Raw genomic sequence first — 12,132 nt, 5'->3', positions numbered from 1 at the left:
CGTGTGTTTTTTTTTGTGTGTGTGTGTGTGTGCATGCGTCAACCTCCTCCAGGGCAGGGCAGAAACCCCCCCGTGTGAGTGCCAGGGAGCCCTTACATGGCCACTGAACACAGACCCTTTGCAGTCACGGGGTCAGAAGCTCACGCCACACTGCTGTCAGAGCAGATTGGTCAATGAGCAGCCCCCTTTCAAGGAGTCAAGGTGCCTTCAGAGTAGAGCCCTGTGTGTGTGGATGTGTGTCTGTGTGCACGGTGTCATTATTTACTAAAAGCAGGCGACTTGTTTGGATAGTTGAAACATTTCGGATGATTATGTAATTACCCAACGCTGAATTTAAATTAGAAAAACAATAAATCCATTATTGCATTTTGTAACGTAATCAGATTAACCATCCAAGTTTGTGTAAATAGACGTTTTTTTTTTATTTATTTACCACTGCAACTAAATCTCTCACTTCTCTCAACCCCTGGCCTCACAGGGTTTCATAGTTCATCACTCTTCCTTAATGTTTTTTTTTCTTTTCCCTTCTTCATAGTAATGTTTTATTTATGTTGGGGGCGGATGGGGGGGTCACTTAAAACATCTCACAGCTGAAAATTACACGTGTAATCTCTCCCAGAGGAGCTCTACGGAGAAATAGAAAAACAGTCGGTGAAGTGCAAAAAAATAGTGGTAAATCACTCCCTGCCACCTTATCTGGGCCGCTGCACTGTGCGTTCAAGAGCGTTTTTATAACTCCACTTAAAGGGAACACTGGAGGTGCCAAAGGCTCGAGACAGACGTTACACTGACATGAGTTTTTAGACTCCTAAAAAAAAAAAAAAAAAAAAAGTGCGAGGAGTAAATTTCTTTTGGATGCAAAGTGAAATTGAATTCGTTTTTACGAGTTTTTTTTTTTTTTATGCTCGAACGCGGAGCATCTCGTCTCTGGTCTCCTGTGCAGACGCGCCAGAAGACTGAAGCTGAAGTGTTGTGTCCTTAATTAGCCTTCTCATTTAGGAAATGATGGTGATTAAATAGCTGCGAGCCGTTTGTGAACCCTCACGAAGCAAGAGTGGCGCACTTCTTTACATTAGAAACCTAGAGGGAAATAAAACTGAATGTGGCGCATCATATAAGCATTGCAGATTACAATCATTTAAAAAAAAAAAAAAGAAGAAAGAATTTCTTGTAAGGGTTTCATGACTGCAAGGTACTGATGTAAAGACAGCTGGCCGCTCTGGCAACTTAAGGATTTTTACGCGATATGTTTGAAGAGTAAATGTGAAAATCCAGAGGAAAGGAATATCTCGACAGCCGGGGGGGGGGAAATAAAAAATGTCGCCCTCCTTTTATTTCAACCCTCTTTTATACTTTGGCAACACTCGCGTCGCTGATCGCAGCCCCCTGTGAATTAGCTGCGCAGGTCAAGTAGACAGCGGGTGTCTATTTCCACATTTGAGCTGAATTTGACCCCAACTCGCATGTGTCCGAGTACCAGTGGGCTGTTTATAAGAGTAATCCTCCGGCGATATCGCGGGAGTGCGTATCAACAGGTTTCATTTTCACCCCCGCGCTCTTGACATACAGTAGCATCCGTGAGGCGTTCACGGAACCGGCCAGTGGCAGGTGTCTGGTCCGTTCACGGGTCCGCGGCTCTAAAGCGTCAGCACGTCTCCTGCCAGACTGCCCGTTTCATGTCGCGTCAAATCAAAGATCGTTTCACCGATTTAGCTTTTATATAATAACAATGAAATCCCGCGTTTTAAAATAAGTTACACATGCTTTAGTATAAACTGTGTGGTGGTGAGAATATTTAGATTATAAAGTGCGTAAAGTTCGTTTTTTTTTTTTTTCTCTCTCTGTTTTGATTTTGTTTTCCAGGAGCCCCGCGCACTGGAGAACAAAACCGAGTATCAGGTATACTTTGGATTACGAGGCTCCACCAGTGATGAACCTGCGCTCCAGGCTGTGCAGATAATTACAATAATAAAGGGATTATACGGGGCCACAGATGCCAGACTTTACTTTCACTTCATTAGATCCTGCCGTTCCCAAAAGTGTCGCAAACAAACAAGAAACCACGGTTTGCTCTTGTTATTCATTAGTCTTATATTAGCACTATTTTCAGTCACCACTGAAACTCTGCCCCATGACACCAGCACGCATTAAAGCACGTCTACTTTTAGAGGTAATGCGCATAAATAAAGCACAGTCAGACGCAGAGTAGCCCTCAAAGAATTGCTTGCTGGATTTCTGTAACAGTTTTGTGACACACAAAAAAAAGTAAAATAATAATAATAGTAAAAACAGTGCGTCTGTTTTATATTTATCCAAATACGAAAAGCAGGAAATGACTAATTACGCGTTTGGACGCTTGGACAGAAAAGTATTTTTACTTGTTGAGGTCTAATGCATGGATATTTAGCTGATAATTCAATAAGTTATTTGAATTAGGCGCCAGTCGCGGGCCTTGGAGTTCATATCCAGCCAGGGGCCTTTATTTTCAGGTTAGAAAAAACCCCACAACATTTAATTGATATGACGACGAAAAGAAGTCGCGTTTTTTCCCTCTCCCCAAAGCTGCTTGTGAACGCACCACAGTAACAAAGTCAGAGTGAAGGCTACAGACCTTATCCTCCTCTTTTCTCTTCTGTTTCTTCTCCTGTCGGATTATTTTCCCCATTTTCACACGTGGGAACGGTTTCACCCCCACTTAGTATTCTCACATTGTAGCAAACCCAACAATGAACCGACACGCCATTCAAGTGGAGGGGAAGCCAGGGACCAAGTTGTGTAAAGTTGCAGAGAGGATCTCCCCTGTAGGCTATCATGCCTCTCTCTGATGGCGGCTTGCAAATTCTCTCGCTCCGCTTCCTCGAGTAATCTTGGGTTAATTGACTGTCTTTTTTTTTTTTTTTTTTTTTTTTAATCTCGCCCAGAAATAGAACTAGTATAATCAACGATCAAATGTATATCTATATTTTAATTGGTGGGAGGGAGTTTCTTTTTCATCTTCTTCTTAGCTTTCACTGAAGCTTATATGTACAGTAAATTAAAAGATGTTGCTGATGCCTTTTATATATACTATAAATTAAAATATCTGACAGAAACGTTTCCACCATAATAACAATAACAATAATAAAGCTGAATTTGAACATCTTTGAAAACAAATTGAAATAAATTTAAAAAAAAAAATCAAAAATATCTAGTTGATCGATTTGTCCGATTTGGGAGTTGATCGTTATTATGATCCTCTTGCCAGTGTTTCCCCTGAGTTTTATTTTTATTTTTTTAATCAATAAAATTAAATGATATAAAACTATGAACGTCTCTGAACCCTCCCATTCTCTCAGTCACACACACGCGCAGTTCCACAATATGGAGAAAAAAAAGACACATAAACGTCACAGTATTTTCCTCAAAACACGTGATTTACGTCGCAGAATCAGTGCGTATATTGTCCCCGAGAAACATTTTCCCCCTCAATCAATCCCGAGAAAAAACAACGCAATTTCTAATGAAACTCTAATACTCTCTTAGGGGACATTGCATCGAACAGTTCAGTCTTTCCCCCCCGGGGATCAGCAGAGAAGAAGGGGAAAAATAACCACATAATTATGCTATTTAGCCGGCTGATGTGTCGCAATCACTGCTCCTGCACACTCTGTCAGATTAAAATAGAGGGCCCGAATAGAGGACATTAAGGTTGAGGGAATTATGGAAACCTCAGGGGAGACTTCAAACTGGAGAAGGGGAAAGTAAACTATAGAGATTAATGGCAGCCATAAACAAGAGCATGCTGTCCCACCTCAGTGGAGGTCAACAATAACGACAGAAATAATAATAATAATTAGAATAATTCAGTGTCCTTAAAAGGGCACAGTAACAACCTAAACGGGTATTTAAAAATAATATATATACCTTCACAAAAAAAATCAAAAATAATAAAAATTTAAAAAATAGGCCTTGTGGCCTACAACAGATTCGATGTCTAATAATAGATATTAATAATAATAGTAATAATACACTTTAAATATTATTCACCTTTAATAAATAACTAGAAAAAAATTGCCTTTCTTTGTTTCATTGTCTGGAAAATTCAAAAATATCCCCTCATTTTATTCTGCATGTCGTCAGGTTTTTTTTTTATCCTCTTGTCAAAGTTGCTATAATCCTCATAATAACTGTGATCATTGTGTGTGCCCCATTGGCTCCACTTCTTCTCTTTTTTTTTTTTTCAACCAGGCCATATTTGATCGGGGATGGGTTTCCGTGACGGATTAACGGAGCACCCCCCTCCACTGAAATTAGGCGCAAGTGTGACACCTACCTGCAGAAGTTGGAAGAGTTAGAGGACGTTTGCCTGGTTGCCGGCTACACACAGTGTCACAATAATCTTTCTGTGTCTGCTGTGCGCACGGCGGCATTCTCCCTCCACTCCAAAAAAACACCAAGCGTTTCACATCTAACGCGCCATTAAAGAGGCTCTCCATTAATGATATATAATAGGGCAGTATGTTTTAAATGCATGGTCGCGTCCCTTTTAACAGCTTTGCCACGCCTTGGAAAATAGTAATGAGTTCTAAATTTGGCATAAAATCGAGCTCATTACCGGAGTTCACCACCTGATTGCTCTGCATAAAACACGATAGGTAATTGGGTTAAATGACTGCGCATTGGTGTTGTTATTATATCAATATCCACTTTTAGGAACGTGCTCAAGTTTAAGAAAAAAAAAAGAAGGGAAAGAAATGAGGCCCTGGATGCATGTTAAAGAAATAAAATAAATCTCTATAGAACATAAACCTCTGTGTTGTCTGCAGATTAATAAAATCTCTATGAATATTCGCACCAGCGAAACAAATCTGCACCCTCTTATTGTTTTGATGCTCCAGCCTCCCTTTCAGTGCAGGCCCTTTCTTCCCAGTTTGTCAGAGCTCTCGCTGCCATAATATTTTGAAATAATTACCGTAGAAACGTCTGTCACGGTGCAAAATTGAATTAATATTTCGCATAGATTAACTGCCCTTGAAGCACTTTAGACACATGCCAGCAAGGCCAACTGCTCCCCCCCAAATAACCGCTGCACAAGTGGATATATTTTTTCTCCATAATTTACTTCAAAGATAGTGTGTTGTCCATTTTAAATACAAAAATGCTACATTAAATATACATGTTAGTCTTTAATACAAATAGACTCAGGCGGCTGCAGCGATTAAGACCATTCTTGTTACATTTTAGGATTAACCATTCAGAAACTAAAAATTTGAGGATAAGCATTTACTCAGAAAATAACTGTTCTCAGAATTTGCTTCATCATTGTTCTTTTTTCCTGTTGTTTTTTTTTTTTTCTCTGTTGATGCAACCACAAAAAAATAAATAAAAGTCCGCGGTGAGTGGAAAATATTCAGGTATTAAATGTTTGACATACCTTTCTTTAGTTCATAAGGGGAGTCTTTACAAAGATCTACCTGCGTTTGGCCTCTGACTTTCTGGCTCTCTCTTACCAAAGCCTCTGCTCTATTTAACACAGTCTGGTTTAATCCATTGAAATGTGCCGTGGAGCCCGTGGTTACCGAGCCGTGGTTACTGTGAAGGTGTCCAAAACTGCCACCATAGTTCGTGTAGCCGGGGTAGAAAGGGGAAGTGTAGTACAGAGGCCTGGATAGGACCGTGCTGTTGGGGAGCGGGCACTGAGGGGACGACCGTGATGGAGACGCGTTGGTGCCCATTACCGCGCTCTGACCCAAACCGGGGCACGACTGCGGCGTCTCGCCGCTGCCCTTACACCTGTCTGAGGACGTGGCGATCTCCGCGAGGGACCAGAGTTTGGGTTTAGGGGCCGAGGGGGGCGAGTGGATAACAGAGGTCACGTTGCTGGGCACGGAGCCCGGTGCGTGGCTCAAATCTGACGGCTTGTCTTGTTGCGCAACGGCCTGGTTCCCCCGGGGCACCGCCGAGGGAGACGACGTGGTCGGTTTTGCGGAATCCGGCAGCAGCTCTGTAGTCCGCTCCTCCTGCTCTTTTAACTCCGAGTCGCTCAGAAGGGGATCCGTGTCTTTGCCATGGTTCTCTTCTTTAAATCTGTCACAGCCTATGTCCCCTGGGTTCAGCAGTTTGTGATCTAAAAAGCGCAAACACACAACAGAATTACTCCCCAAATAAGCGTGACATTAAAATGCTGGTAAAGCAGTAACATGTGGTTTTAGGTGATCACGAAGCAAATGATGGATATATAAAAATAATTAGGCTACTTATGCACGTTTCCCTCTCAGGCATTTATTGTGCGTGCTATAAATCGTCCTCATAAACATGTTTGCCAGTCTAAAAAAAAAAAAAAAAAAAAAAAAAAATGTGCACGATATGCTCTCAACAATTACGAAATATATAAGCACACATTTAAATCCGAACTCAATGTGCCGATATTTTTAAATTATAAATGTATTTTCGGTATTTAATATCACCATCTGACTCGCTATGATAGGCTAATAAGCGTTCAACAGTAAAGGCAATTTTAGCCGAATACCCAGTTCACCAGCTGTATCCTTATTATGCAGTTAAAGATAAATTGACTGCTAAACACTTTGCGTCACCAGCAATTTCAGCCCATGAGAAGTCAAACGAGGGGAGTTCAAGGTGATTATTATTTAAAGCAATTGTCCCATTATAAATAATATACCACCATTAACCAGCAATCAATTTTGCACCCTGAGTGGAAACGACTGCGATGAAAAATTGATGATTTTTTTTTTTTTTTTTTTTCTCCTCCTTTCCCCCCTGCACCACCGACCTGCTTCCGTGTCTGTAGAGTCCCCCTTGTCTGTGGGCTTGCTCGGCTCGTCGTCGTCGTTTTTCTCCAAATCAATATTCTCGTCCTCCTCCTCGTCCTCGCTCCGGTTCCGCGGGGTCCAGGTCATCTTGTTCTCCTTCTTTAGCCTCCTCCTGGCGTTGGCGAACCAGGTGGACACCTGGGTGAGGGTCATTTTGGTGATGATGGCCAGCATGATCTTCTCTCCCTTGGTGGGGTAGGGGTTTTTGCGGTGCTCGTTGAGCCAGGCCTTCAGGGTGGCGGTGGCGTCACGGGTAGCGTTTTTACGGTATGCTGGGTCACCGTAAGGGTAGGTGCCCAAGGGTGCTGCGTAAGGGTGGTATCCTATTGAGCCGGCCATGCCCGTAGTGTGGTCATAGGGAGAACTCTGCGATAAAAAAAAATAAAATAAAAAGTGTGCAAAAGTTCTGTTATACTGCTAACTGTATCTAAACACGGCTCACAAACGCGTACACGCATGTACGCGCACACGCACACACGCGCGCACGGTGACAAACACACACGCGTGCACACACACAATCATGCTTTAATGCAGTAGTTCAAGTTTGAAATGTCTTTGTGAGATTTTGAATATTTGAAATTTGATTTGCGTTTTCTGCACACGTTCCATTATTATTGCTATTTCCATGATTCCAGCATGCAGGGCTTCCGGTTCTCTACATCAAAATACAATTTGCAATTATGATAAGGTATTAACATGCATGATGGGCCTCACAATCTTTTTTTTCTTTATTCTACTGGGATCAGTCTTTGTGGTAACTAGGCCTAAAAGCAGGTATGAACTGAATGTGTCGCCGTGAGATCACTTGGAAACAGTGTAAGAAAAAAGCAAAAACGTCCCCAGTCCTTTTCCTCAACTTTCAGTATTTAAGTTTTACAGCTGGCACAGCTAATAGGATTATGAGAAACAAATACAATGACCCAGGCTGCCATCACAATCTCTATAGCGCGTTGCACTCAAGTCCTGATCGCAGGAGGTTCGGCAAGACATTTCCCACTTTTTCTTATAGTAATAATAAAAAAAATGCAATTTACATAAAGGTCATAATAGCACAAGACTCTGTTAAATGTGCTCTGTGTACTCAACGTGTTTTCTGGACCTGACATACTGTAATTTTATATCCACGCACTCTTCAGTGACGCACATTTCTTCTAAATGGCTTGGCTCAGAATTCACAGCAGACACTTCTGTAACGAGATAATTCTCTCGCTTTTGCCTCCTATTAGATTGAATAATCACCTTTAGTTTACTCACCACATATGAGGTGAATGTGGCAGCTGCCGCCGCGTCTGCACTGTATGGCAAGTGGGAGTTGTAGCCTGGCGAGGCGCTGGTGAAAGCAGTAGATCCGGCATAGGGCGCGAACGCAGATCCCGAAGAGGATCTCCCAAGTTCCTCGGTCCTGGGTCCCGATATAACGCTGGTGCTGTACGCGGGGCAGGAGTACAGGGCTAAAGAAGCGGACGGCTGGTACAAGTAGCCCTGAGGATACGCCATGCTGGAGCCCGGAGAGTATAAGCCACTTAACTTGCGCACTTTCCCCCCTTATTTTCTCAGGCGCTGCTGTCGGAGCGCATAGAGCTGTGTGTCTGCAGACCTGCTGCTGCCTGTCCCCCCCTTCTAAATGACAGCGGTGAAGGCAAAAAGTAAAATGGTTAAATAAAAAGAGGCTTGGGTGTTGGGTGGATTGTTTTGGTCGCTGCCAGCCAGCCAGCCAGCCACTGTCCGTCGGAGGGGGTTTGTCTCGTTTTGGTCTTCTGCTGATCCCTTATCTGAGTTGCACCGTCGCGCTCATGCCCGTGCAGAAGTTTTTTTTTTTTGCCCGTCGGACGGGGGCTTTGCTTGGGAAAATGTCCTGCCAAGATGCTAAGTTGGAAATTGAGGATCCTGACGCCTACTACGCTGCACACTACGCTCCTCCTCTCGGGGTGTAGTCACCGAAGGAAAAAAGGCAAGCTTATGCTGGGTAACCACAGCCCTGCCCAAATCCATGCTCTCTCTCTCTCGCTCTCTCTCTCTCTCTCTCTCTCCCCCTCTCCCTCACCCCTCCCTTCTCTCGCGTTAACTAACAATCCTTCTCATTCTCTATTTCTCTATTTTTTTCCACTTTAACAAGGCTCGCTGCAGTAAGTCTCAAGTGCGCCTGGCAGCCACCCTTTGGATGGCGACATCATGCGAGTCTGTCAACGCCTAACTTTCTTCTTTTTCTTCCAAATAGGAAGCCGTCACTTTCACACTTGATCAATAACAAATCGGCTGTTGTATGCCAGGATGTGGGGCTCGCAAGACACCGGCAGGGATTTTAAGAAAAAAACAAAAAAGACGCTCCAATGCACTGCTCTCTTTTTGTTGTTCTTTCTCCGCGCGTAAAAACCAAATCGTCATTTTAAATAAGTGCATTAAATCAACAGACTGATGCTCGGCGGTTAAAATCCGCAATGGGGGTTTCAAATGGATCTCTACTATTGTGCCCGTCGACTTTCTAACGCCAGACGAATGTTGCATCGGTAAGATACACGACTACTGAAAAGTAAAAGTAAGATGGCGCAAACTGCGCTCCGCCGAACAAGTGTCGCCGAACAAGTGTCTCAGAACAGTTATTTCAGCTAAACCAACTTTTTTTCCCTCGTCGACCTGTTTAGTGTTTTGGTCCTGGAGGTGCGCTCGCCGCGTTAGAATGATTTACGGCTAAATAGTTTTTGCAATAGATCCTGGAATAAACCAGTCGGATACGCACTCCCAGAAAGTCATAAACCCTCAAGCCAGAGCAGATTAGTGCCAACTACACCAAATCCGTCTGGACCAGTGGATGTAATCTCATTTGATCACTGCAGATACATTTCTTTGCTGAAATGCTGGATGTCATTTAAAATGTCACTGTTATCGGCAAGGGCTTTATTATATTGCTGTAATTCATATAATATTTAACCTGACAAATATAATTCACAGCATAAACTACTAATTTATTATAACAATAATAATAATGCATATTTTAATTATACTAAATAATACATGGTAATAATAATAATAATCATGTATGAGATATTCAAAAATAAATTGACTATTTTTTCCAAGTGTGCATGATTAACATGGGTAGAAAAACTATTTATATTATCAGGCTTTTATAAATATTATTCACTCTATTTCAGACATCCAGCAGCCGTTTTTATTCTGGTGATTGACTTTCCCAGTTCAAGTCTCAGATAAGCCGAAAGGGATCGCTGTAGGCGCTGCTAAAGAGTGCTGTGCACACACTGTCACGTGTTCCTTATACGCTCTGAAAACCTCTAGAGAGCAAAGACCGATGACGCCGGTACAGTGGGAGCAGACTTGAGAAAAAGGAAGAGAGAGAAAGAGGGGGAGAGAGGGGGGGAGAAAAAAAAGAAAGAAAGGATTGATACACAAAGCGACCCTACAGTGTAGTCTAATCAGATGACAGTGATACGATGAGACCTAGTTTCACTGCCTCCTGTAGCGTTTAGATAATTAACTAATTACCGTTTTTTCCTCCTCATAATAGCAGTTACAGGACGAGCCAATTGATTGCGGTGGTACCATAATTCTAAGTGTTACATTAGACACATGCATATTCCAATGTCTTCCACGATCTTTAAAAGTCAGCTTTAACATTTTGAATATTTTGCCACATTTTGAATATTTCGAGCCGTTTCTCACATCATTTGAATTTGTTTATTTATTGCGTAAAAAAACGCGCAACAAAGTTTAGCCGGCCTGGGATGCGGGGTGCGTGTCATGTGTCCTCCTTAATGCGTTTTGGTTCAGGGTTGCTCTCTGAAGTAGGAGGAGGAACCATAATTTGAGATCACGGAGCCTATAATAGGAGTAGGGTTATGGCAACTGCTACCGCCTCTCAGCACTGCACTGATAAAGGAGGAGGTGGAGGTGAGTATACAATTTTGCTCATTTGCGCTTTTTTTTGAAAAAATAAATAAAAATGTGGAAACGTGCGTCTGTGTTTTTAGATGCGTAAAAGTGGACTCGGCTCGCAATAATCCAAAACTGAATCTAAATGTTCCGGTTTGGTATTTTGACATCTTCTAACTTAGCCTCTTCCCATTTGCTATCGCTTTCTTCTTCATCATTTTTTTCCCTCTCCCCCTGAGAGAGCGACCTCGGCTTTGACGCATGAAAACGGCTTTACGTGGCAAAGAAGAAGTGAATGAAAGATGATGCATGCCACTTAAAATGCCTGAGGGAGCGAGTGTAATCTAAATTGGATATAGAGGCTATTATTACACAACATTACGCGTTGTGGCGGACTAATTGCGCGGCCGGATGAGTTAAACAGTCAGTTAATGTCGAGCGGCGGACAGGTTTCTGGAGCGCACAAGGTCAGCTGCACAGCTCCCAAGCCTTCAGTGGTGTACTGAAAAATGCTTGAAGTATTCATGGGATTTTTAACCATTCTAAATCTGTGTCCTAAACCGATTAGTTGACACCAATTTTTCTTTGATGTATTAGCTGAGGGCTTTTGCCACTTGGAAGCCAATTGAAATTCAAAACAGTTTTCGCTCCAAATGCTTTGGGGAGATCTGCTGCAAATAATGGATGTAATTTATTTTTGACCTTGCAGTTTTTTTTTGTTTTTTTTTTTTCCCCAAGCATGAGGGTTATTAAATGATTAAACATATGTGCACTATGCTACTTGACTAAACAACTGGCAAACAGCTATCATTAGTTATTATTATAATTACTATTATAATTATTAAAACACAGCAGCAGCATTTTCAAACCTTTGTGTGTTTTAAAATATAATATCAGCTGTTGCCACGCTTTTTGTCTTTTCTAATGTTGTTGTTGTTGTAAAGTTGTTGTCGATACTCTTTTTTTTTTTTTTTTTTAAATGCATTAAAAATAAGAACTGACCGTTTCTCTTTGTTTTGAATCCGTTCAGATCCATGTTGAGGACGTCTTCATGTCACCAAGCAGTCAGTGAAATGTGCCCTGCCACCCAAATTCCCAACACACACACACGCACACACACGCACACACACGCACACACATGCACACACATGCACAATTACTTAAAAAGCTTTACTCAGTTAAATCTATTCACTTATTGAAGTCATAGTTAATGAAGGCGTGTTTATATATCCTCTGATAAAATGCTCCGCTCTAGGTTTACAATTAGTTTTTCAATTGTTCTCTCCCACTTTCTATGAATACTTTCATCGCTACTGTTGCTGTGATTATAAGTTCTAATGTTCTACTTCATGGGTATCACAAGTATTTATTTGATATCTTAATTTCACTTTAAAAATCGTCACATTTACATGAAGCACAGTGTGCCAGTATGGCT

At 42.0% G+C, this 12,132-nt stretch overlaps 1 protein-coding gene across 2 annotated transcripts; it reads right to left on the bottom strand.

Annotated features, from left to right (window-relative positions):
* Window positions 1-3,986: 3,986 nt before the first annotated feature.
* On the bottom strand, window positions 3,987-8,819 carry irx5a (iroquois homeobox 5a). Of its 2 annotated transcripts, none has more exons than XM_084574797.1 (3): window positions 8,052-8,819; window positions 6,773-7,178; window positions 3,987-6,106 (listed from the first exon to the last, which is right to left on the bottom strand). In XM_084574797.1, the coding sequence occupies exons 1-3, from the start codon at window positions 8,307-8,309 to the stop codon at window positions 5,397-5,399; spliced, it is 1,374 nt and encodes a 457-aa protein (XP_084430923.1). In that variant the 5' UTR covers window positions 8,310-8,819; the 3' UTR covers window positions 3,987-5,396. The 2 variants fall into 2 exon arrangements, with proteins under 2 accessions (XP_084430923.1, XP_084430924.1); XM_084574798.1 differs by having other exon boundaries at window positions 3,989-6,106; window positions 8,067-8,814.
* Between the last annotated feature and the right edge of the window lie 3,313 nt (window positions 8,820-12,132).

The sequence above is a fragment of the Chelon labrosus genome (genome assembly GCF_963514085.1).
Source record: "Chelon labrosus genome assembly, chromosome: 3".
Taxonomy (NCBI): Eukaryota; Metazoa; Chordata; class Actinopteri; order Mugiliformes; family Mugilidae; genus Chelon; species Chelon labrosus.
The sequence above is the reverse complement of the archived record's forward strand: the minus strand, read 5'-3'. Positions and strand labels throughout refer to the sequence as shown.

Bases quoted from the DNA above. Each gene is read 5' to 3' on its own strand.
- irx5a (XM_084574797.1), bottom strand. From the start codon at position 8,309: ATGGCGTATCCTCAGGGCTACTTGTACCAGCCGTCCGCTTCTTTAGCC. The intron at 7,179-8,051 runs GTGATTATTCAA...TTTTTATCGCAG, and splicing joins ATGTGGTGAGTAAACTAAAG to AGTTCTCCCTATGACCACAC. The intron at 6,107-6,772 runs GTCGGTGGTGCA...TGCGCTTTTTAG, and splicing joins CTCTACAGACACGGAAGCAG to ATCACAAACTGCTGAACCCA.